General features: G+C 39.5%; 1 protein-coding gene across 26 annotated transcripts in view; it reads right to left on the minus strand.

Annotated features, from left to right (window-relative positions):
* The window catches only part of adgrl2a (adhesion G protein-coupled receptor L2a), a 91,089-nt gene that overhangs the window by 28,670 nt on the left and 34,877 nt on the right, over positions 1-27,542 (minus strand). For 17 of the 26 annotated variants that reach the window (XM_020596706.1, XM_020596693.1, XM_020596697.1 and 14 more), the window contains exons 3-7: positions 24,559-24,772; positions 13,720-13,829; positions 12,218-12,277; positions 7,735-7,749; positions 5,807-6,607 (exon numbers count right to left, since the gene is read on the minus strand). In XM_020596706.1, the coding sequence (XP_020452362.1) occupies positions 5,807-6,607; positions 7,735-7,749; positions 12,218-12,277; positions 13,720-13,829; positions 24,559-24,772 (1,200 nt within the window). The remainder of the gene's footprint in view (positions 1-5,806; positions 6,608-7,734; positions 7,750-12,217; positions 12,278-13,719; positions 13,830-24,558; positions 24,773-27,542) is intronic. The other 9 variants (XM_020596699.1, XM_020596695.1, XM_020596698.1 and 6 more) reach the window with 2 other exon arrangements.

The raw sequence follows: 27,542 nt of genomic DNA on the forward strand, positions 1-27,542 counted from the left end.
AAACAGGTGACCCCCTGACCTCATGTGCAGAATAGCCTTTATTGCCACCAGACACTGAGCACTTAGGTATTATCCCACAATGTAATATCAGAGACAGTGTGTGAACAAGACTGTAAATCCCCATCATGGGATTTTCCCCTTTTATCGCCCCAGTTAAATTCACCCCTATGTCATAGCCAAGAACGAGACCGGTGGGTCACGGTGAAGACAGAATAATGTAACACTAGGTCATAAAATGGTGCTTAAAAAAGCTGCATGGGAGGAATAAAGAATGAAAGCTGGCATATAGGGAGATACTGTAGTCCAGCAGTAAAAAAAGGAGACCTTTTGCTAAAGACACAATCCCAAATGCTCTAACATCCCAGAAATTCTTCCTGGCTTACATAGAAGAGGCCTTAAAACACCATTATGGGGTGGCTTTGAATTCATAAATTTAGGGTCACCATTTAAAGGTCAGCCATTCTGAGCTGTTTGCTGCAGACTGTCGTATACAGTGAGGTGTTGGATTTGGTCTGATCCTGGCTGGCCGGGCTTGTGTAGTCAGTCAACATCAGTGTGATCCTGAGAACAGCCAGTAGGAATTTGGGTCAACAGGGAAGAATGTGAGAAAGAACAAGAGAAAAAGTTGCTTATAACAACAACTTTAACTGAGGTAGTTTATATTAGAAGCAATTCCCAAATCCAGATGTCTGGCTCAATCCAAAAGGTATGCAATACCAGCTATGACAAAATGATTTGCATGCAAATTTTTTTCAGTGTCTTACCGTCTCTTAAACAATCTTGCTTACCTATATATCCCCTCAGTGGATAAATAGCTCTGAATGAAAAAACAGTTGTGTACAGTAATGCCTAATCTTCATGCGCGTGATCATCTTCGTCTTTTTATATATGTACAGTTTCCCAAAGGCACAGCAAAGGATTTATTAAATCCTTTGCATTGCTCACGCTGGGCATGAAAGGAACAGTCTGACCTACTCTGACTTTAAGAGACAAGCCAAACCAGATGCATGTAGACACAAACAGATACAGCTCGTGGAAGAACATGGAGGAGGAGGTCTAAGAAGAACAATGAGATTCTACACACAGAAGGAGAGAGAATAGAAAAGAAAAGAACAAAAAATGAAAGAGAAAAAGCAGGACTGAATGAAACAGATAATGAAAGAGGGAGACAATAAAGGCCTTTTCAGACATGGGGTATGTAACATTGCTGGCTTCATCAGCCTGTTAAAGCGACGGCTTTTTGGCATTCAGACGTGGAGCACTTTTATTTTAATGGTCCTCACAGCTCCATTCAGACATACCCACGACCGTGACAAAGGGAGCTGCGGTACACACTCGATATTTGCCTTACATGTGAGACGGACAAGTCCAGCAGGTAATGTATAATGTATAAGGCTGGAATTTTCTTACTACAACACAGCGCATGAACGTGAATGTGCTCATGTTATTGCTGTTTAGGGCATTCTCCAAAACAATCATGTTTTTTAGTGAGCTGAGCAACTAACAAAGACACACAAGAGACACCTAGACTGCCATGAATGGTAGGCCCACTAGACATAACAAAGCCTTCTATCAGTACATCATAATCTCCTGCGTGTCTGCCCGTTAATGTTGTGCTGTGTTGAAAGTGATACATAAAGGTTACTAGGTCCAACTGCCGTCACGACTTTAACAGAAAAGTGACCACGGGTGCTCGTTCAGACATGAAGCAGACACATTCAGATGCCATCAGATTAATGGAAAGGAGTGCGTGTCTGAAGGGGGCTTTAGATGGAAGCAGAAAAAGAAACAATGAGAATATGACAGGAAGACAGAAAAACAAAAACAAAAAGGGTGATTTTCCACATCAATACCCTCTCCTTTCACACCACCGTGTCCACTTGGGCAGCTGACAAAGGGTTGGGAGAGAGGGAGAAGGGGAGCTGCTGTCAGGGCAAACAAACAAATTGGCCGTTTTTAACACATCCTGATCCCTGATTCCAGTGCCACTGGTGAGCAGGCAGGAATGACCACCAGAGAGGCTGTGAAAGCTTAATGTTGAAGCTGAAAGTATCCATATCTCTATCCATCTCTGTGTTTATCTTTTCTCTCTAAATGTTGCCATGCACACGTTGACCTCTATGTAAGCACTGTAGAAGACAGGAGTGAATCATAGTGGTGCTGATTAGAGAGCTGTATATTCATCAGACAATAAAAAGCAGGCTCTCTGGGGTGACTGCTAATGCATACGACTCACAAGCATCTGTAACAGCTGAGCATTTTTGCATTGTAAAGCACTTTCCTAGCACGCAAACTACAGGCCATTGTTCTGACCACATGCAGAGCGTTGTAAGCTAATTGGCAAGTCACATCAGTAAGCCGCACCTTATAATTTCAAACAAATTGGGTCGTTCCGATCCTTATGATCCCCACTTGCAAATGTATAATTTAAGGATGCAGCAAAGATTGAAACTGCGAGCAAATGTATTGACATCTGAGCAATTAAAGAGGAGGTCTTGATTTGTAGGGGGTGTTAACTGCTACGCCAGGGGCTGATTCAGAATCTAATTTTGCGACAAGGGATAAATAAAAGGTTTCTGAGGCTCACCTGTGTCCCATTGAGGCAGCGAATAGAGCCTATTTGTGAATACTTCTGGTAAAAAAAAAAAAAAAATCGCTTTTGATATGCTTACTCAGTGGTCTGAGGCCACATATCAGAGCTTGGCATGAATACATGGTCCATAGAAATGGGTGCATAATGAGTTCTCTCTGGGCATACCTCATTTAAATCAATTGAATCATCTCACTTACAACCTGCGACAAAGGAATATGTCTTTTTATGAGGACCTACTGTATATGCATGAAGGAGAACAGACACGAAGCCATGGTTAAATGAGAGGATTATTGTGCTGCTGGTCAAAGCCAAGAGATGGACTTACTGACCCATTTAATGTCCACTTCCAGTGGAGCCGCTTGTTGGATGTGACCCCATCCACTCCCTCCCATAATCCTACAAGAGATGAACTTGCCTCGACATAAGTGATGTTATTGGACTTGACAAGAACCCAAATGTCTGCCACACAGCGTCTCAACATTACTGTGATGTGATTGCAGACCATGATGGAGCAAAGCATGTGACAGAGTTCTTTATACACTTGAGAAATCAGGAAAAATGGAAGCATAGTGTACAGTGGCAAATACATACACTATCAATCTCACTCTCCACAATTACACTGGTGTCTCATACTCTGTTCTTTCTTTAAAATTCTCTCTTGAAGAAGAAAAATCTGTGGTTAAATTCAGAAGCTGCAGGCCCCCCTTTTTAAAAAACAAAAGTCGAACAATTATCACAGCTCTAGCTTTAACAGTACAAGTTGGCCAAGCTGTTCTGCATACAAAAGCTTCTTTCTGTTCATGTGCTTGCAAGATTTGATCAAATCTGAAATGTTCTTTTCACTTTTAGTTTTCATTTCTTCTTCTTTTTTCTTAGGAAAGCACTGGTGAAAATACATACCTTCAACTTTTAACACCATAAAAAAAAAATTCTGATAGCTTGTTTTAGTGCTTAGTGACGCAGGCACTGAAACAAGCATCAAGATATCACAGAGAGGGCGTCCAGTGACAGCCAGAAAAAAGTGCCATCATTTATGTGTCAACATCAGCCATGTGGGAGGACAAGTTTATTGACATTTTGATGATCATCCTGGACCACTCTCCCTGGCACTCATTGACTGCAACCCAACATACAGACGGGTGACAAATTAAAGGAAAAATCCAACATCAATTGTCATAAAGTGTGGTGGAGAGTGCTGTCTGACATGTCGGTCCTAAGTCTCCCATAGAGGCTCGGTTGGGTTGAGATCTGGTGACTGTGAAGGCCACAGCATATGATTCAAACCATTTTCATACTCATCAAACCATTTAGTGACCCCTCATGCCCTGTGGATAGGGTACTCCTGGAAAAGACCACTCATTTGTTCATGTTTTTACTTTAATTTGTCACCCGTACATTAGTCAGCAGCAGGGCCAAGCTCATGTCTCATTCGTCAGTGGGAGAGGACAGAGTCTTCATTGGCATTTAAAACACAGATGTGTGAATACTGAAGTCTGACGAGTGAATCTAGTATTTCAGGGAGTGTACGCCTTAACATATTCTACAGGAAGTGAAGCAGACTCCTTTGGGTGCTTGAGAGGTTTGACTGTGGGAATAAACACTTGTAAAATGTTCTTCATGCTCACAGACATGACACACACAATCAACTGGAATGCAGTCTTATTTCGGGGTGGATCCTTTTAAAGTCTGATTTTCGGTAATCAGTGTCCATTCAACACATGAATAAATCAATTGAGTGTGCAGCCCGTCTATACAGCTTATTCCAAGAATCCATGACAGCTATGCTGAAAATAAAAGCTGTTGTGGAGGCTGTTCCTTGACTGCCTAATAATCAGTTTACCTTTTCTAAACATATAATGGCATGTAAGGACATGCTCCAATTTATTTTCATTATATATCAGAAAAAGTGATATTGTGGTCAATTTACAGCAACTGGGATTTAAGGCACTGGGTAAAATAATCTCATTTTAAACTCTTTGTATGAGGGTGTGAAATTATTTTCTGGACATGACAACAATAATAAAAAAAAAATCTGACTGTGGTAGGCTGCATTTCTGCTTGAAATTACCTTGTAATATGCAAATATTTAATTGAAAAAAACCTTTCACTTCAAACATGTCATTCACAGTTTAAAAAAATAAAACATTTTTTATCTTTTTCCTCATGATTGTTGAATTTTTCTAGGCAGCGCACCCTCCGCATATTAATTTTGCTTTCCAAACTGGACTACGTTCTTGGTTACAGTGGAGCTTGTCTTGGTCTCAACAGATTAATGCAGTCCCACTGATTGGAAATTTAATACCCCTAGCCCATGTCTTATCAATACAAACGTGGATGAGGAAACACATTAATACATATTGAGCTGTTGGATAATCTGTGGAAAAGTTACTTGACTTCTGTGGCTCATCACTGACTGCGTTGAACATTACGTGGATTTAGGACTCTGGATGCAGAGGGGATTAGGATAATTACTGTTATTATATTCTCGGTGTAAGGACTGCTGCAGGCCTTGACTAGACGCCCCTCAGGTCTTGACAGTTAAATTAAAAACATACGCTGCTGATGTGACCCTGGATGGCCGATCCTTCTTCTTTGCATCTTCCATTTCTTTCTATTACAAAAAATCTTGAATCCTTATACTTCCCCTACAGAATGTGAAGTATTTTTTAAAGGCTGATAGAGATTTGGAGCTTCAGTATCACTGGGAGAATGATCTAGCCTTGGGCAAGGCCAGACTCTGCACCTGTCCGGGCATGTATGCTTCCAGGAGTGAGGGTATATCTCTTTCTCCCTGTCTAACTCTCTCTAAAAAAGCGATATGCTAGCAGGGTCCCCTGAGCCTTAGCACCAGGGACACAGAGAACGCTCGGATGGTAAACCTCCCCAAATCCTCTGGATACTGATCCCTTATGATACGGTAACTGGCTTGGAGGTGTTGTTTACCATTGAGCCCAACTCACTTCACTCACCGGTTCCCTCCAACCCCACCCCCACCCCAGGAGATGCTTTCCTACACTCCAAAGCTTCCGAAACATATCTAGCACATATTAGATTCTAAATTAAAAATCAGTCAGCTGTGACACTTGATACATAGATGGGGAATACCGAAGGAATATGAAAGTGCACATGACTGCAACTAAAATCACAATATCAGCAGTGCAATTTAACATTATTGTCTGCACAAGAAATGATTGGGGGGGCCTGGGTTCTTACCATGTGCTGGATCAGGTGGGCCAAACTCCAGATTGTATCTCAGGATGTAAAAATTATTCCAAACATAGAGCTGGTTATCTCGCGGATTGTAATCCACAGCTGCAATGTACTGGTACTGGTTGGGAAAGTGGATATCAACATATTCCCCACGGTTCTGTTTAGTATTGTAAATGTAATCAATGAGGCTCTTGCTGACCTCACTTTCATTGTCTTCATAGGTGGAGCGAACCACGTACAGTACTCCACAAACCATGAAGGCATTGGAGGCTGAGCGCTTATCATAGGCCGTGTCCCAGGTCGCCTCAAAACGCAGTGTGTAAGGGTTTAACTGACTGATGACCATCATGCCATTGTTTTGCTCTGTGGCGTAGATCACCCACAACCCATTCTCATCTACCGCAAGGTCAATGTCTGTTTTACCACCCCACTTGTAGGGTGACGTGTCGTGGTAGTTGGCATTGTTGATGATCGCCTCCCCGCTTTTGATTCGAGTCCGCAGATCAAACTTCACAATGTTGCGGGTACGCTCCTTGTTGAAAAACACAGCTCCATCGTAGACGACAAATCCAGTCCCATCCACCCGGTGGGGTAGTTTGTAGGTGATGGTTTGCCGGGCATTTTGGAAGTCTTCCAGTGAGGAATACTCAATGAGAGTGTCTGTCCTATAAGGAGTCCAAGGCATGAAGTAGATTTTGTCACTGGCTTGCAGTGGGTCTTTGCACCAGGCGCCAGCTTGTTGCTCCGCTTCAAATAGAAAGGATGGATCACCGATTGCTTTCAGAGTCCCAGGACAAAGAAAAACTAGCAATGGAAGAAAAGTAGAATAAAAACAAACACAGGTTAACATGTGAAAAACAAAACTATGTAAACTACTGTACATGTAATATCAATCAGTATAATGTCTTTGTTTTGTTTTACTGGTTGTCCACGAGGAGTGGGGACAAACACACATGAAAGAGTGGCCTAACCCCACTAACAGCTATAGCCAATATTCACAAGCAGTGTAAGGATTTTGGTTTTGTGCATAGAAAAATAAAGAAACAGGAAAGTTATTAAACAATCATGTTTAAGTATATAAAGTAGTCTGAAACAAAAAGAGGTTTGGCCTCAGACATTTACTGTTAGAAGTAAAACATAAATGAGGGGAAATAGAACAGAAGCAAAATGTACAAACAAAACAATTGGTCCTGTAAACAAAACTAAACAAACAAACAAAAAAATGCAGCAAACAAAAGTTACTTGGCAACAGACGGGAGAGGTTATGAGAGAGCAGGAGTCAGCAGAGTCGGCAAAATGTCTGTGTACTTGGTCTCACCACCTTTTCTACAATGTATACCTGAGAGGGTTGTCACTACAAAGTGGTGCAAATGTCACCACCAATAAAAAAGAAAAAAAAAACTTTCAGTAAGGGTCTCTTGAGGTGTTTTGGTTGTTGCTCTGAGACATAGGAAGCATAAGGATCAACAGAGAGAAGAGCAGCAAGTGGTCAGGTGAGAATAATATGGAGAAGAGTGAGAGAGTGAGGGTGGGGGGGCTGGCAGTCTCAGAGAACAAAGGGACAGTAGAAAGTAATAGCTTGCAAAAAGGACACTGGGTAACACCGTTACCATGGCATGCTATGGAGAGGGTTCGGAAGCCAGGCAATATGTGATTCAGCTGAGTAGCAAAAGCACCCAGGGACAATGACAAGAGGAAGCCCCTATGGACCACAGCCAATATGCCCCCATTTGCATCTTTTGGCTTGTGTGCTGTCTTTTTAACAGCCAGCCTCACTTCCCTTGTTATATTATGTTGGCCGTTAACATTTGAGGGGATTCTGAAGATAACGTCTGCGATGGGTTTGTAGGGGCTACCATGGGAAAATAGGTAATTTACAACCAGATGCCACAAAACAAGGAGCTAGGGTTTGGATCGTGTCTGGTATTTACCTTTTTGTTCCACTTCTATTTTAAGCGTTGGAAGAGAATGAAAGGGGTGCAAGGGGAAAAAACAGATTAATATGAATTAACTGTAATTGCTGTGATAACATATGCAGAAACATGTTATGTGATACGGACAAACACAGGTACACCTATTCAGAAAAAAACAGTAGAGGTGTGAGAAAGTTGACACACAGCTGCCAAGTTCCTGTTTTTGAGAACGGGTCAGATTATATCATCAAGAATTGTCTGATCATGTCTGTGATGAAGACCAAATTTTACACTTGGCTTAAAGCACAGTGGAGGGTGGATTTCTTATTTGATAGACTGACTGACAGTATGTATCATCAGTGGCATAACTTCAGTCAGGTTCCACTTCAGACATTCACGGTTAAAGTTTATTTGATTTTTGTTCAAGTTTGGGTTTTACATTAGAAATAACAAGCCAGAAGAATGATCTATTTAGTTATATGTAACATAACTAATGTAAAAATGATTATATGTTAATAAACAATTTTTAAGATGCAAAGCCACTGTAGTCCTATGCTCTGGCTAAAACAAAGTATATTGAGATTACTGCACATTTTTAATGATGATATATTGAATATCATTTCACTTTACATGACTCTAGTTTGATTGAAAAATCAAACCAAGTTGCTTTCAAACTGTGGTATCATTTAATCCACCCACCACTACAGTCCAAGCCTAATTCTGTGAAAAAGACAGGTATCATGTTTTCTTTAAAAAAAAAGAAAGAAAGAAAGTTACCATAGTCGACCCAGTCTCACATCAAAATGGTTCAAACTATGGTTAAGTTGCAACCTCTGAAGCTGAGAACTGAAGTCAATGTAGAAGTGTTAAAATCTGCAGATCCTCAAAAGGCCACATGAAGCTGCTCCAAAAGGGAGTCAGCTTTACAGCAGAAATAAGTGTTTACAGCCTGGTAAAAAACAGTTTTGGTCTCTATGGTTAATTTCCCCTAATAAAACACAACGTCAGACACAGAACATAATCTCCAGTTCTCTGCATGAAAGTCAGCTGTTTGTTGGACCCATACATCCATCGCCTTCCAGTGTTTTTAACATTAGAAAGTTCAAAACTACATGCTTCCTGATCCACACTCCAGTCCAGTTGGCAGTGGTAATGCACCATTTCCTTGCTTGACAACTGCCATAAAACACCAAGAAGACCACAAAGAAGGACAGTGGGCTATGGTTAAGTTGCAACCTCTGAGGCTGAGAACTGAAGTCAATGTAGAAGTGTTAAAATCTGCAGATCCTCAAAAGGCCACATGAAGCTGCTCCAAAAGGGAGTCAGCTTTACAGCAGAAATAAGTGTTTACAGCCTGGTAAAAAACAGTTTTGGTCTCTATGGTTAATTTCCCCTAAAAGTTAGACACAGGGTGTGACCACCTTGAGTGACAGGCAGGATGGTCCTGCCACAGGTAGCTAGCTAAATGAAGCTAGTACATCTGTTAGTGGCGCTGTTCTGTTTTACGTTGTGAGCCAATGTAGCTATTATACATTCTGATGTGAGACCGACTGACAGAATAAAAATGCAGTGAGATACCTGGCTAATGGCAACAAGCCTTGGTATAATGCTCTAATCTTACTTGACCATTCAAAATGATAAAACCATATGTACAAAGAGAAAAAAAAAACAACTTAACTGTGGCCTTCTCAGTGAAGCTGGTAATAAGTATAAATCACTGGAGCAACACACATTAATATGGGCTATGTGCACTCACTGTTTAAATCCATATTCCCTAGCACTGCACTTATTTGTTGAGTTATTTAGTGCTTTCCAATACAAGGTTAAAATTATCAACCAAGGGTATATTCAGGGTAAATGCTGAAGCTGGGTGTGCCAAGAAGCAGTGTCCAATTCAATAATGTGAGGTGTCAGTTGCTGATTTATAAAAAATATCATAGGCTTAAAATGTAAAAAACAAACAAACAGGTGCCATACAATATACATCAGCACTGCATGAAAATAACCAACTTATTTTTAACTGCAACAGCAAGACAAAAAATGTCCAAAAACTGATTTATGAAAAGTTTACATAAATGCAAAATAATCTTTAGAAAACATGTTTCTATAGTTAGTCTAGAGTCTAGGTCAGACTATTAACTGTTCAAGACATTTCTGCTTTGCAACAGGTCTGCTTGCTGTTCATTTAACAAGGTGTTAACAAAATATGAGAGAATAGAGGCATTGCAAAAAAATAAATCCACTCCCTTAATGACACTACTTCTTACAACACAAACATGCTTAAGAAACTATAATTAAAATTAACACTTTATCACATGCTACCAGAGCTTTTTAAAGCAATGAATGTAGTTTATTTAATTGTTATTAACCTTATGGGACATTAAGTCAGGTTTTCTATGATTTTCTACAAATTCAGGCACGTTGCTATTTGACATTTATTCTTTCAGTATTATAGTAACTGACTACTGGAGGATAATCTGAGAAGCACAGACTGAAATCTTTTCTTTTTTGCTGTCTCACTCTCAGATTTCAGTTACAGGGTTTCACAGTACACAGGCTCAACCACAGAAGGCCTGCAAGGATCAATGCTATAACGTTAAATGTATACTCATTTTGGGCCAGTTTGCATCATGGGATAGTGTGGGCAATCACAAATTATGTTCCCCTTTATTACTTTAGCCCTAATGCTCCAGCTAGTGCAGGTTCATTTCAAAATTTCAGTCTGTTATAACTGTTGAGTCTGACCTAGACTCCAGTGACCAAAAAAAAAAGACAGTGGAAGGATCCATATTTAAAATGCACGTCATTCTGCAGAAGAAATTCAAGTGCGTTGCAGCTAACCAAGAGATCAAACACAGATAGGGAGCAAACAAATTAACAACAGCTGAGCTCTCAGAAGCCACCTCAGCCACATAAAACAGAGGAGGCGAGAAGAGGACAAAGAGAGATGGCGTGAAGGAAATCTGGAAAGAAAAGAACACATGACGGAAGACCTGATGACGTTAGTGGAAATGTAAAAATAGAAATAGCAATCAGTGTGATCAAAAATCGGTCAGTGGATGAAGAGAGAGAGTCAGATAGCCGAAGAGGTTTCCTGCAGATTGCACAGGGGAAGGAAAGAGAGTCAGTCACTTTTAATACAGCAACATTAAAACAAACATGAGACATCCCCAACCCACACTAACCCCCAAAACCTTAAACTTTACAGGCTTTCTAGAAAATTGCCGCTTTCTATTAAATACTACTAATCAAATTACCAAGCCTGTTAATTATCACAGTTAATAAACTGCTGTCAGCTGCACATTAGTGACTCTGGGGTTATTTAAATCAAAGCATCATGAAAACGGCATTGAATAAATAAGGGAAAAACTGAACACAATAACAAAAACACCAAAGGGGACCCCAAAATTCATGCTGTTACAGCTTATGTTCAGTTTTCATAATCTAGCCACGACTGTTACATGGAGCTAAGGGTTTACTGGCATTAGCATGTAATGAAAAATGAAAATATTAACATTGAGGATTGTCCTCTGGCACTGCTTTACTGTTTTACAAGAGTAACATAAGAGTGGCAACTTTTTTTTTTTTGTTCACCATTTTGAAAAAGCTTGTACAGGACATGCTTATTAAAGAAATGTGGCTTTTATGTTACCTGAATCGAGCAAACACTAAAGCCAATTCAGGGGGTGACTCAGTGAAGGCAAAATTTACTTCCTTGGCTGGAAAATGAAGATAATGCTGCTAATGAGAAAATTTCATGACAGGAACCAAATTATGAAGCCAAAAGAATAAAAATGGTGGAAAAGCAAGCAACTTGTTGCAAAGGCCACTTGCACAGAAGTCAAAAATCCAAAAATCGCTTGTGTGTTTATGCCAAGGCTTAGACAATAGAACAAATTCATTAAATATCTAATAACATTCAGTTGGTGTCAGAACAACAACTGTTTTATCACATTATGTTTTAAAAAGTCTAGTTGTATTTCATTGAACAGACAGACTTTGAGGGGCAGTGGTTACTACTACCCTAAAGGAGGACGCCGTCTGTGGTCCCGTTGTTTATCGGCTTAATGGAGATTTAATATGTGATCTTGTACAACAACTTCTCAAGTCTTGTATCCCAGCAAATCCAGGGGATGCTAAGCTTCTGAATCACTGCACTGCACTTTTAAATCACAAATCTTGTATTTGGCATATGATCTATTAAGGTTTTTTCTATCCCATTTCAAAACTGTGGTAAGAGTTTGGTCTGGTGTGGAAAAGCTCTGTAAATCTCCCCCTGTGATTGCCTTTCTGTTAGTCTGACTCAACAAAATGATCTGAGGTGGGCTATATGGGTTTTATTTTGGGGAGAAAGAGTTGGGGGACTAGTAAGAGGAAAGCAACAAAACACAGTACTTGCCTATAAATCATAATCTATCACAGTTTACAACAGGGTTGAGTGGGAAAGGCTGGACTGGGCTTGTGTGGACTGGATCAGACTGGTAAAACACCAAGCACTTACCGGGGCAGGTGCGATACGATACATTCTGTGTTCTTGGTCCTATTCTGGTTGGGCATGGACCTTGAGAAGCAAAAAGACGGGGCTACAGACATGCATGCTTGAAACTGCTTAGAATGAAATGAGGACCTGTTTTGAATGTCTTTGTTGTTATTAGATAGCCTTTGCCAGAATTGAGAGTCCTTGGGCAGAAGATGAGTGACTGTTCTCTCAGTGCAAAAAGGAGGCAACAGACAATCCTAACAGTGGGTGGACATGAGTGCACCTTGAGGCTAATCCTACTATTAAGGATGTTAAGGTTGGGGTAACACAGCAAGACATAGGATCAATACTTCACTTAACTATGAGGCAAGCAAAAAAAAAACAAAAACAAGCAGTTAGACATTTAAGGTAGAAGCTACAGGATTTGGCTTTGCACAATAGGTTGGGCTCAAATTCTCATTATTGCTTGTTCTGTTTGTAATTACAGGTTCTCAAAGTCTCAAAGAGGTCAGCCTTTAAGTTGTAATGAATTTCACCATCTAATGATGTTCAGCAACACTGAGCGAATCAGTTTGAACAGGTAGAATGTTAATTAGTAATGTAGAAGTAATGTGTTACAGTATTTTTTTTGGGATAGATTTTATTTTTCACCTGATTCAAAACACATCAAAGTACCACATACTTATTCAAATCTACAAGTGCTGCCAAATACCATCTTCACATCACTCCTACTCCAATTATTTCACTTCCACCTGATTAGTGATTCTGGCAATTCGTCTAAATCTTTGTGATTAATCAGTTTGTAAAGGTTACACAGGGAACCTTCTTTCTCAAATTGCAAGTGAACATGGCAGCTTAAAGGACAAAGGGGAATTTTAATGCAAAGGGCAATCTAAAGATTGTTTGGGAGCTGAATAGCAATGAATATTTTAACATCCAACAGGCAGACAAAATGTTAACACTATCTCTTTAGATGAAAAATTACCTTGTTGACTTACTGAGTGGAGCCATTCTGTTCAGTTACATAATGAAACATCTGTTAACATTTTTCAGCACCTGTTGTATGGATGCATATTAAGCCATCAAGGTGAGCTGTGATAGTTTCGCCTGATAAACTTCTCCGTACTTGAGTAATGAAATACTCGCTTGCCATCATGGAGAGTCAGCATGACTTCCTCTACTCTCCCTCTATTCTACTACCTCATAACCAGGCTCGTCGATCCGCTGGAAACACGGAGTGAGTACATCAATAATAAAAACGGTACAGAAAAGGGACCAACGGGTTTTACAGGTCATATTTCATGAAAAGTTCATGGTGTGGCACAAATGGAAGAAGAGACAGAGGAAATGGGTGCTGGAAGGTGTTGCAGACAAAGAGAGCAGACTGTCTGGACAAGGCAAAAGGGAAGAAATGGGACACAAAGGAGAGAGAGAGAGCAGAGAAGAGAGAGAAACTGAGAATGGGTGATGATGGGAATAGAGGTGGGAGAGCTTTCAGTTCATGACAGAAGGGTCATACTTACTGTAGGGCACACACTCATACTGGACCTCCAGGTACTTGTAGGTCCCTGGGCAGGGGTCGGGGAAGACATCTGTACCCGTGATCACAATGCACTGCGTCCGATTGTTGCATCTGTCAGAAAGAAAGAAAGAGAACCAAAATTAACAACAATAAAGCCTAAACACATCCAAGAAGCTTTTCAAACAAAGTAAATTTATAGACAGACTCCTCAAAAAAGCAAAAACAGGTCATTTTAACTCGTGTTCAGCATGAGAAATTAAAAAAACAGAACCACTCAGCACAAAGAATAGTGAACTCTTGTTACCATTTAGTTTACTATCAGTAAAGTCAGGGCTCACTGCATTGCTTTTCACTCTGCACTTGCCTATTGGGTCTTCTCCACTATGTGTATTGTGTAAAAAAGGTCCTTTCTGCACTGTACTAGGCTTTTTCAAGAGCTTGGATAACTTGTCGGAATGTGTATAGCCCACTGAAATAATCTATAAGGCTTTATGACATTTTCCTTTAATGCAATATCACCTCTAAAGGCAATAACTGGCCAACAGTGTGCTATATTCTTGGTTTTCTGAATAAAATTTTCAGTCACACACACACAGTGTTTCTTTCATTCTGTAACTTTGTCCCTGTGTGTGTGTTTGTCTATGTGTGTGGCTACACACTGTGAGGGCCAGTTTGAGTTTTAGACCATTGGAGTGAGGACATTTTGGTCAGTCCCCACTTTCTCACGCACCATCATAGGGCTGTTTGATGGTCAAGTCTTGATTTTAGGGTTAAAGGTAGAATTAAGGCCCTTTTCCAACACCTGGTACCAGCTCAACTTGGCTCAACTCGACTTCCCTTATTTGTGTTTCCATCAGTTAAATGTTGGGGATAGTACCTGGTACTATTTCTGGCATCACCTCAATTGAGGTTACAAACGAGCAGAGGCAATACCAACTACTGACGTGTAAACACTACAGACTAGCAATTGGTCAGAGAAATCACATCAACATGCAAGACGTCCTGGAACTGCTGACAACGATGAGGCAGTGTAATGCGGTGTCACTATGACAACAAGCTACAATGAGAGGAGACAATCTGCAGTGAAACCTAAGCACCTCGGTACCAAAAGCGAGTAGAGTTGAGCCAGGCAATGGAAAAGGGGCATTACATTGTGGCTAGGTCCCGTTATGTCTGAACAAAGCCTTGCCGGGAATTTTGTGCACAGTAGTTCTATGTCTGAACGCCAAGAACAGCAACTGCTACACGGCTAAATGTAGCCTGCAAATTCCTGGGTACCATTTCTGAAAGGGGCTGAAAGTGTGCATGTGTATGTGTGGTGTTATAAATAAAACTGCTCTCTTGCAGGTCAAAAGAAACAGAATAAGAATAATTTCAAATTAAATGTACATAAACAGCACAAATCGATGGAATAAATATCAGTGGATATAGATTAAGTCTTATTCACAATGGACAACAATTGCAGGGGATCTCAGGTGATTTTGGAATTTACCCCCGGCATCAGTGTTTGGCAGGGGGCTTTTGCATGGGATAAACAAAGTGTGTGTGTTTCAATCCAATATCCTGACATATTGATTTGAGCTGGCTCCTCTGAATGGGTCTACATGCTGAGAAGCTAGATCAGCCTCTCGAATTTGCAACCAAATTGCCATCAAAGGTCTCATTAATGACTACCACTGTAACTACCATATTTCTAGACTTGGATTGGCAGAAAATACCAAAATGCACATCATTCAAAATAAAAACAGTGACTGTTTATCAGAAAATTTGTAATTTCTGTTCTATTTTTACTGGATTCAAGAGGGATTAAAAACAGAAACAATCCAGATATGATCATATAGTCAAATGGAATATAGGCTCCAGTGATTCACAGCAATGTCAGAGGTTCATCTTGGTACCTGCCTTTAGCATCTGGACAGTAGAGTTTCTAACTGATCTTGTGGTGTGCTCTGTGGCCCAGGGAACTGCAGGTGACCACCTTTTTGCTGTATTGAAATCATGATAATGACATCAATACCCCGAGCAGGCTGTCTTTGCTACCAAGGGGACTTAAAATTCTATTGGCAATGTGAGCAGCCAGATCAATAACCCTGTTCTGCTGATTTAGCAGGGACCATAGATAATATTTGTTTCTTCTTATCATACAGCAGTGTGCCAATTTACAGCAGATCACTGAAAAATGTATTACAGGTTGCATTGTGTTGTGCTTTGAGTTATGCATTTGTTTTGGGCTGCTGAGGTAATCACTGCTCTGCGTCCAAATGTTATTAATATAATATTAGGTAGCAGAACAGTAGAGGGTTTGTTACTGTTGAGGTGTATAGCATTGAACAGACACGGCGGGGCTGGAAATTGGTGCAGTTTAGATTTCAGATTGAAAACAACCACGAATGAAAGAATGCAGTGTACTGTGGTTTACAGCACAAAAATGTATACACCAACTTAAACAAATGGCTTCTGTGTTACAATACAAAATAGGCGAAATCACACAGCAGATAATGGGATTAACCATTATTGCATGTTCCTCTGTTTCTCCCAATCTGCATGTATGCCAATTAAAAAGGTTTTTTTTTGGTGGGGGGGTTGGCGCTGTTCAAACACCTTATAATATCACAGAGCCATAATAACAAGTGTCCCTACATCTGTGTATGTGCATCTCACGGGGCATTACACTTTATTAATGACCTCCACGTGTGATAGCAGATGATAATATCAGCATATTGTATTTGTTTTTATGGAAATTAATTACTGTTTTGGAATTAAAAACATGCACCTCATGCTGGGTCCATAATGTGCAGCTTGTTTTTGTGGGTAATATTTCATAACTCGCCAGCACTTTCCATATATTATATGGTCACTTTGATGATTGTGTCCCCTTTGCTCATGCATAAGCATATCATGCAGGAGCCATATAAATTACAGTGCTTTATTTAACAGATTCCAGTGAGACTGGGAAATGAATGCCTGGTTTATATTAGGCATGTGAAACAGAATGATATCAAAAATAAAATTTATGACACCAGTGGGACATAGCTCTGCCGTCATTTCACAGGCAAATGTATTATACAACAGAACATAAGCACTGGGGGAAAAAAAACACCTCATATTTCATTTGAAACAATATTGACATAAGTGTTGATAGCTCTTTCTGATATATTGCCCTAATTTTAGAGCTGTGGAGCAGGGGCGCCCTGATCTATGGGATTGTGCGACTCTTATTCTGTCTCATCTGTGAAACCTCGGGCATCTCCTGAGACCAATTGAAAAAGCCCTAATGACTTCTTCTATGCAGAGTCCTAGTCCTCAGTTTGAGCAAGAGCATGTAATTGAAATTCTTCCCATAAAAATTTCAACATTTGGCCCTGCAAGGGCACAGGTCTCAAAGTGCACACTAATTAAATACATGTAAAATATATCTCTGACTATCTTTTAATAGTCTGAGGCGATATAGTAATTAATCATGTACATAATGAATATTAAGTCAAAGGAAGCTTTTCTATACTTTTCTCCAGAGTGAAACATTATCTTCCTATAAATAACTTGATTGCTCAATAGGATTTTACTAAGGCAAAAGTGGAAAGAGTACTAACTTATTTTAATGCAAAAAAAAAAAAAAAAGAATTGGTGAGTTGGTCAAGAAGCTCAATATGTAGCGCATTTGAGCCAAAACTGTTAGAAGTTACCTTATTTTGGGGGAGGATGTTATCCAATTGTTTGGTGGACTTTCCATTTTGGCTCATATTGAGAAGAATTTACAATGCCATCTGTGTGGAAGGAGATGTATTCAAAATATTTTTGACAAATTGGTACAACTTTAACACATTTTGGACAAGAACCAGAAGTTGTGAGGTTTAAAGAATATAAATAAAATGTTCAGCTTTCAGTGCTACTCACCCGCAGAATGTATTATTACAGGTACGTTAACTAAGATTTTACATGTTGTATTATAAATCGAGTGAAAATAGAACAGGATGTGGGTGTCTCTCCGCTATCCTAACCCCCTTGATGACAGTCTGTAATTTAAAGCACTTCTGCTGTTATTCCCGCACCACCTCTCTGTGCTTTCAAGATACGGTCCGTAAATTAGCCCCACCTGCCATCTAGTGAGTTAATAAGCTTTTTCAAACCGTGAGTGGTCATTTCAAACAGCCAGCCATGTCAGAAACAGTGGCTGTCAGAGCGAAGAGCTTGTGTTCTTTTACACAGAGAGAGTGGGACAAAGAAAGAGCAAAAGCCAGTTTGACACTCTGAGATGGAGAGCAGCCAAACGACTCAAATTTGATTCATTCAACTCTGTACTGAATTGTTTTAATTTGGGAGTAATTCAAGACTTGTGTAACATTAGTGCTCTGTGTAACTTTGGCAGTTTTACTCATTAGTCAGCTAATGCTAGCTTCAGATTGGAGGCTGCATGTCGTACAGTTTGTCCATACCAGGCACCCATAGTTTATGTCGTCGGTAGGAAACAGGGCGCGATGGGAGGAGCAAAGAGCAGTAAGGAGCATCTTATGGTGTCCATTTGTTTTGGGTTTATATAGAGAAAATTGTCCTAGCTTTTTTTCTGCTTTGATTGCCTCCATTTCCCCCACCGTCCTGTTAATCATACTGAAGTGTTCCAAATGCAATCCCATCACATCTCTGACCTTTTGGGAGAGGCACACATCAGTACAATTAGAGTGTCATAGAAAATGCTGCTTGGATTTGATGCAAATCTCCTTTAAAAATGAGCACTCCCTGCTGACAGTGGGAAGAGGTGCAATAAGATGCCAACACAGTGCGACTGATAGCACTTGTGATACCATGTATCCACATACAAGTTAACCTTTTCCACTGCCACCAAGAAACTAATCCGATGAGGAAAATGTGTTAAATGAACAAGTTGTAAGAAAAATGCTAAAAACCGTATTTCTACAAACAAAAGTAGCAAAAAACTATTACTCAGGTCTGTCACATGACTGAACCATAAATTACTGTAATTCTGATTTGCTTTGCACTAATGGATCTTTTATCTATTTTATATATGCTACGTGTTCTGCGTGTAAAGCATTGAGCTATTTTACAGGTTTAATTGCATGCATCAATACTCAATGTAAAAAAAAAAACACTGTATCCTTGCACCTTTGAATATAGAGATTTAAAATTGAACCATGGTGGAAAGTCACGGGGGTCTTTGATAACCATGTATAGCTGCTCATGTGACTCATTAAGTTAAAGTAAGATGCTCCTTAATTGATGAATCCTAGATTGCTTTGCGCTCACTGCTCAATTTTCTATCCTTCAACAAGCCATAGCATTCAGGAAGCCAACGCAGCCATTTAGAACTCACAACATAAAAAATAGCAGCAGCAGCAAAAACAATTGCTGTGTAACCGGAGGAAAAAGCCGACGTGAGTGAGGGGAGCACATTACAGAAAAAGGCACAGTCTACTTCCTGGTGCTCCCAGTTTGAATTTCAATCAAATTAGCGTCTCTTAAACTCAAAGTGACCCGTCTAGCTCCATTTCATCTGAAATGCTGATGAGGTTCATGGCACAATTATCAAGGCAGACATCTCTCTCAAGAGGCAAGACTGTTGATAGCAGACAGGCCACTGAAAAATTAAATCATTTCCAGGGCAACAGAATGGCAGCAAAAGAAATAACCTGTTGCAAACAGGACACACACACACACACACACACACAATGTATCACATCCAATATCAGTATACAGTATTTAGACCATTTTCAAAGGGGGTGGTCCAGTAATGTTTCATGAAATAGGTTGTTAGAAATGAACTGTTAGTATCCTGCTTTCAACCTGAGGTCTGACCCAAAATCCAAGTAAGACATCCCAGAAATTTCTAATTACTGTTATATTGCTTGTCTTGATGCTAAATTTACTGGAACTGCCAATGGTGGTCAACTGGAGGACTCCAGACTCTCACAGAGTCAGGAGGAAGGCTGGCTGACTCACATTCATCCATTTCACCTATTGATTTTTAAATCACCATAGGAATATGGTCATGCCACTGAAAATTCAGCATGTTGAAATATAACCTTTATAAGATGACACAATGCAATGCTAACATATCCGAGCATAAAGCCAAAAAAAAAAACAAACAAAAAAAAACATATCCGAGCATAAAGCCAAAAAAACAAAAACAGGAAGGTAAAACAACAGTGATAATGTCTTGGAGTAGAGTGAGAGTCCAGACCTCAATCCAACAATCCAACCAAAACCTATTTAGCATGATATCTTAATTGAGATCACTCTGATCACTTCACAGGATCATTTCTGCTGTCAAAATGCTACATTAAATCAACTCTGATCCAGTGTTGAAAGATCAATAAAACCTGGAAACAGCTGGTATTTTTATAGGTTGTTTTAAACACAAGCTGGATGCAGCGTTTTTGAATCAGTTAATAGTGATTCACATTTTAATACAGGGTGTCACTTATAATCATCATTGGTGGAAAAAATACATCTTAGGCACACTGCTGATACTAATAATATTGTTAACAGGGGAGGGTCATGCTGATAATTTATTTCCTGCTACATGTAATTGTATATTGTGATATATATATATATCTCATGATGTTGTATACTGTCTGTTTATTTTAAAAAATAACCAGACAGAAATGTTTGTTTTTGTTTATTATCATCATAAAAAACTATCTGCAACACTGACATATAGCAACTGTTGGCATATTGTTGTTGTACAGGCCTATATCGTGATATTGCCCAGCCCTATTGCAATAATAATATAAAAGACCAACATCCAATTCCCCATATTTTAACGTAGGACATATTTTCTCTTTACATTATTTAATTTTGTAAGTGTTATTTGTTGGCATTTTTGGTAGTTGTTGGCTTTATGAGGATCACTGTTCATACACTTCTTAATTTAGCACATCATTACCAATATAGTCTTGAGTAGAGAGCAGTTTCATGGCTCATGAACCTGTGTACACCCCTCTGAAACGCCCAAGCTGAATCTGGAGCTTCATGAAATCTTAATCTGCTGCACTTTAAATAAACACTAACGCAGTATATGTACAGAGAAGAAGAACAAGGCAGTGTGCCGTCAGGCGGCAACAATGACGCTCCTCAGAGAGTCTTGCAAGCAAGGCCTGTCACTGATATAAATAGTGTAAGCAGCAACATTTAGTCTCCGGAGCTGCCTCACATTCACTGACAAGAACTTGGAAAATACATCTGATTACATGCTAACATTAATGGGTCACTTCAGCATTAAACTCAGCTGTAACCTCCTCAGTTCATTTCATGATATTTACAAAAATCTAATATATTCAAGCTGTTGTAATTACAAAACAAAAAAATTCCAGTATGCACTGGGTATTGGTAACGATCAGTTTCATGATATTTATTAATCATAATCAATTCAGTCTAACTTAGCCGACCGAGGAAGTGGCATCCTCTGTTAAAGAGCTATGTGATCATTGATCATTCTTGTCATTGATACACTCCTGAGAAAAACTATGATCCACAACCACGGCGGGACCCAGCCATGTTATGTTATGTTGCAGCAATCAATGACCTTGTTATCAAATACTTTTAATGAAGCTCATTTGTCAAAAGGATATCGATGGATATAAGTTACTTACTTGTCCTGCACATCTTAATATGTTCTTTTTAGTGAAAATGGTTAGTCAAGATAGGTCATTGTCATCTTTACTACTACGAAAGCTTTTGTGTTAACAACCAAGCACCAGATGGGTAGTGTGTGTACAAGTAAATAATACTTAAATGGATTTATATTGGAGTTTTAATCTGGTAGATAATAATCTCTGTGGTCAGAATGTTTTATGGTTGCAATCATGATCATCAGTGCAAATGAGAAAATGTAATTATTAAAAACTACAACCCTGAAGAGAAAAACATGAAAAATAATCTTACTGAATATTATTATCAATGAATTAATTATTTCAAACTGTACTGCCATGCAGTCTCACATCTGCTGGGGAGGTGTCCACGTGAAAAATTCCTGTACAGATTATCACCCACTTGAGTCGACTAATTGCTTGCAGCTGAACGTCCTAATTGAGCCACAACAGTCCTAAAGCTATTTTCATAAAATCATTGTGCTCATGAATATAATGTACCAGCCAGATATAAAAACAACTCTGAGTGCCAACAGGATCCATCAAATTCAGTGAAGCCTCAATCCAATTGTCCACACTTGAAGACCACATCAATTTCAGATGTTTAAAAGTGAACACAGTTTTCCACACAAAGATTAATGCGAGTTTTCCCGCCCACTTAAATTAGTAGGCCAGGGTAATTATGGCAACAACTATTTTTGCCTCTTAAATTCTTTAATTGTGGAGACTGTGCAGTAAGAAACACTATTTTTCCCCCTACACTGTGTGTGTAGTGGGTTGCCCCACATATGGAACATTTCTGCTGGGTCTCAGCAGGAGCCAGAACACAGGCCAGAGTTTGACTTGAGAAGTGAGGGGCTCACACATCGAAGCACTGAAACAAACACTGCGTTCCAAACAGGCAAAAAATAAATAAAAAAAAAAAACTTCACCACATTTCTGGCTAAAGATAATTATTTTTGGCAGCAGAAGTATTGTTCATTACATTTGCTTTCTATTTTAGTTTATTCCTGTAAATAAACGGACAAGAGAAAAGAATCACTAATTAGTCCCATATGCAGTCTTGGGCGTTTGTCAAGCTGTCCTTGAATCTATTTCCATGACTGGACTGTTCTAAGTTTTGGTACTAATTTTGAAAACTGTATAGGAAGTAAACTGTACATCTTCAAATCTATGTATCATTTTCACATAAATAATATCAATTTGCACCACCAGTTTCCATGGCAATACACTGTAAGAATTTGCATACTCACAAAACTATTAAATATGGCACTATGTAAAAATGTGCCAGTCTCTTTTTTGCATCAGTGTGGGATTTTTTATTTTTTATTTTTTTCATCAAATGTAAAATCTTGCACCTTTTTTAACTTACACTCCTGAGGGAGGCGTTTTGTGTCACAGGACTTTTTCTTAGAATGCAAACATTTCTCTATTTGTTCTGAGAGCAATAGCTTGACACTGAAATGCTACAAACCACCTCTGAACTACAGCCTCCAGCACTCTCATGATTTGTATACGAGGAATGAACCTGAATCCTCTACAGTACAGACACCAGCGGATGAGATTTTCAGCGAGGCTGTTTGGGATTTATGGTCATGCTCCTGGTGGGTCAGTATTTGTGCATCAGTGGGCTGTTTTTGAACGAGCCAGGCCAAGGGCAGCATAATACACTGGGCCACTAGTAGGGAGCAGGCGGGCTGCAGCCTTACAAGATAGACAGCGTGAGTCAGCTATCTGACTTCATCAAATACGGCTTGACAATAAACCCCCTGAATACATGGGCTCTACTCTTTTATTTCATTATTTTTTTTATTTCCCTAGGCGACCTGCCAGAGTTGCTGACGGTCTCACACCGCCCAATATCTCTCTCTGTGGCACTCATATGTCATTCCATCCTGTGCACTTTGGCTCACATGGCATCCCTATGTGACAACTGGTCTCATGTATAAGGTCTCATGTATGCAATGTTGATGGTGGATCCCTGCTGAGATGTTCATGTACGCTGCTCCATGGGTTTGTTTTCCACTCAATCATCCTTCTTTGCACATGAGTGATAGTTACAGAGACAGTGGCTTTAAAATGTGGGACATCTCTGTGGTCAGCGATCAATCACTGGGAATTTAGGAGATATGGAGTACTTTTAAGACGGTCCTGCCAAGAGCCTGCCCTTAATATGACTAACAGGATTTACTATGGTCAAGTCAAGGAAATGCCAGTGGAAGAAGAGGTATTCAGATAATTTTATTGAGTCATTTCATACTATAAAAATAGTAAAATGTTATGCATTAAAAATTCTACTTATGTAAAACTACAAAAGTACTGGCAACACAATGTACTTACAGTATCAAAAGTAAGTGTTATTATATGTATATACAATGTACAATTGTCTCTGTCAGTATTACTGTTATATCAGTGGATTCTTTTTTGTATTATTGTGCAATAAATACATAAATAGTACGTAGTTGGTCAAAATGTCGTTAATGTGAACTATCTCCATATACTTTTGATTAGTTTAAGCTATAGCACTGCAATAACATTTATGAACTGATCTTATGTTTTGTATGTAAAATGTTAAAAAAGTATAACTGTTTAACAAATGCAGCAGAGGAAAAAACACACTATTTTACAATTGCAGTGAAGTATTCAAATGAAGTACATGTACCTAAAGAGCGTACTTATCTAAATTATTTCAATTAATAGGATAACTGATATTTTCCACCACAATTAAACACATTTTGGACTCAGCTGTCAGAATCCAAATGTCTGATGTTTATCATATAGCCTGGATTCATATTATATTACATAACCAAAAATGATTAAACTATATATACATATATATACTCAACTCAACCGATGGCTCTAACCATCGCGGGGCAATGGGGGGGGTTCCTTCGGTTTATCAGCTCTGTTTAACTTCCCAAACTCTGATGACGTTTCTAATTCTCTTTCATTCAGGTTCAGCTTTCTCGGTATTGGTGCTAACTTGAATATCTTTAATCCATACTTAGATTCAGTTTTGGTAAATCAATATGATGGCAGCCCTGCTACTTTCTTTGGTGGAAGATGCTAAGAAAGTTTTTTAAGCATGGGAAAAATGGACGGCAACAGGAGCAACCAGCCATAAAGAAATGACAGACAGGTCTGGTTGCTCAAGGCAATTAGGCAACCATCCTGTTGAGCCCTGTCACTTATTTTGGAATGATTTTCTTGGTGCTGCACAGAGATGTCTGCAGTTTTACCTTTGTGACATGATCTTGTAGGCATCTGGAAGATAGCAGTTGATATTCTCCATCTGGAAAGGGTCGGCGTCGCAGATCTTGTCATCCGTTCGACCATAGTTGGCACTTTCAATCATTATGACATCACTTCCTGGACATCGCAGATCAATGGGGTAACCCTCACAAGAAAGCTCTCTCCGTACCAAGCCAAATGGCAGAGCAGCTCGACTAAACCCTGAGGGAAGAGAGAGAGAGAGCTCAGTCAGTGTACATCAGAGGGAAATTTCCAGTTAGACTGACAAAAAAGAAGGTGGTATGAAAGACATCAGACGCAGGATATCAAAGATGAATATACACAAAAGTAGTGTTTTGTGCATGTTCACAGTGAACGCAAAACAAATCTGATATTTGCACAGTGAACCTTAGACTGTATAGCCTAGCATACATCAGTGTGTTGAGTGATTATTTCAGATCTCAAATGCAGCAGTGGTGTTATCATGTCATTATAATGTTAGTATGTCATCCCTATGCATTAGCTAGGAATTGTCATTAAAGTCTAGTTTGTCTGCTAAACTGTGTGGGGCATTGTATCCCCCTGTGACGGCCTACGCAGCCATGCTGGTACAACTGTAATGCCCAAATCTGATAGCTGATGTGATGGTTAAAAAATAACACCTTTAAGAATTTATTTTGTAATCCTTTAGTGATTTTTTAAACAGTCATCACTGTTTTTTGTCATACTGCTGTCCTGTGTTTCATTTCAATATGGGAAATGCTGTCATCGCATTGCGTATCACTAGAGACTTGTGGTTTACTTGCAGTGCTCATTTTTCTATCCAAAATGAAAAAGTACAACAAGCATCTCTACAACACAAGTGTAATTTAATCTACTTTGCAGCGCTGACGATCGAAGGGAGAGCTATCGGGAGGCTGGAAAAAAAAAGAGAAAAGTTTCTTTGTGTATATGTGTGTGTGTGTTTGTTTGTCAGAGAGGGTGAAGGGTTAGAAAAAAAACAGAAAAGAAATCAATATTGTGGCTTTGCATATTTGAACAATGCCAAAAGCCATACTTACACTAAAAGTGAACTACATACACTATATAAACCATATGCATCCCTATTTTTGCTCAGAACAGCTTTCTACAGCTATGACATGCCAGGTATTAGAGGACAATGGCATAAAGCTTAAAACACTGCCAGCGGACACTCTGTAGACTTTAAATGAACCACTGGCTGCACTGAATAATCACCACATGCAGTGATGCTTTTTTTTTTAGATATTACACTTTATTAATGCCTTTTTGGGAATTTTCTTACTGATGGTGGTGCAGTCAGTCACTGCCTGGCCACCAGGGGCAACTAGGGGTTCAGTGTTTTGCCCAAGGACACGTCAACATGGGGAGACCGGGAATCGAATCACGAACCACCTCTGATTAAAAGACAACCACTCCACCTCCTGCGACACAGCCGGCCCCCTTTAAATAACAGTGGTTTTATCTGATTCTTGGTTGACGGGTGTATTATTAGTGTTTCAAAGCCTCTATTTCCCTAATGAGGTTTAGTTCATAGTCACAGGAGAAAGCCATAAAAAACAGAATGTTCTTCTTACGGACTAATATGATTGGTACCTGGGCAAGTCAGACCCATATGTGTGCAGTTGTTTATAATTACGAGGCACCTTTTCTCTTCATGACTCTTCCAGTGTGATGATTTTTGTGTGGCAACAGTTTACTTGAACCTATTGACTTCAGCTCCGCTAAATTGGCCCAGAAAGGCTGAGTTCATGTTACCCTATTGGATGTTTCATCAATTAACTTCCAATACAATTATCTTAGTCTGATTAAATGCTATGCTACAAATGGCAGGGGATTAGCATTCTGTATTATGCCCTTCGCCAGGAAACGCTACTGTGGTATTTTACAAAGGAAGATAAATGTCAGTTTGTATTGCCTGATTCTCCATTTGTGCACTAATCAGGTGAACATCCTATTTCTAAAGGTGCTCAGTGAAGAGCTCAGAGTAAACAAAGGATCTATCTGTATTTAGGAGGGCTGTTGCTCTGGCCTATCTAACCTCTACAAGACTTTATTTGCTTGGGAGCATACAATCATAGGGGAAGGATCTTTTCTCCTCCACTTGCTCTTTTTGACAGCAAGCTTTCTCATGTGACCGATAGGCATGAAAAAGTAAAGGCTTTCAAATATGATAGGTTTCAGCCATATTTCATTTTTGTAGCCCTTTTGTCTCTGGAGCCAAAAAGAAACGCTTAAGGTGATAAACAATTTATCAGAGATGTTGAGAGAAAAAGCCCAAGTGGAAAAAATGAAAACACGACATGCTCAGAACAGGACCTGACAGCCAATCTCGGGTTCATGTCAATGTACTCCAGTATAGCTCCATCAAAAGTCAGCAGTGCAATGTGTAGTAGCTATAAGAACCAATGTAAAACGTCAGTCAATGCCACATTACAATTTTTATGCTCAAAATGTGACATAAAAATGGCAGATGTTTAATGGGGCCTTGTCTGTTGTGTTTCTCTTGTTGTATCAAAAATTAAAGAGACTTTTGAATTGTCTGCATATGATGCAAATGTGATATGCATTTTAAAAGAAAGTCCAAAAAATAAAAAAAAAGCTATTATGCCACTATATAAGAAGAGGAAAATGACATATTATGTTCTGTTATATTGCTGAGACTGGACTGAATCCTAGCTTTCCTACTCACATAGACTTCACATGGATCACTTTGGCAGCAGTTACGTATGGCTGGGTGGGAGCCATTAGCTTGCACTAGCCGGCTTTGTGGCTGGAAGTGATCTGGTTCTTTGGCCATGACCAAGACCTCTGAGTCTGAGCTCCAAATCTGCTGCCAAACCCACTGATGCTCTGCGTCCCAGGAATTCTGTTAAAATACTTAAATCACTCTGCAACGCCAAACTCTGGTTTTATGATTTAAAACTAATGCGGTCTCTCTGCTTAAGTAGAAAAACAGAGGCCGGAGCGACAA

Source organism: Monopterus albus, unplaced genomic scaffold, assembly GCF_001952655.1.
Source record: "Monopterus albus unplaced genomic scaffold, M_albus_1.0 scaffold31.1, whole genome shotgun sequence".
In the NCBI taxonomy this organism is placed as follows: domain Eukaryota; kingdom Metazoa; phylum Chordata; class Actinopteri; order Synbranchiformes; family Synbranchidae; genus Monopterus; species Monopterus albus.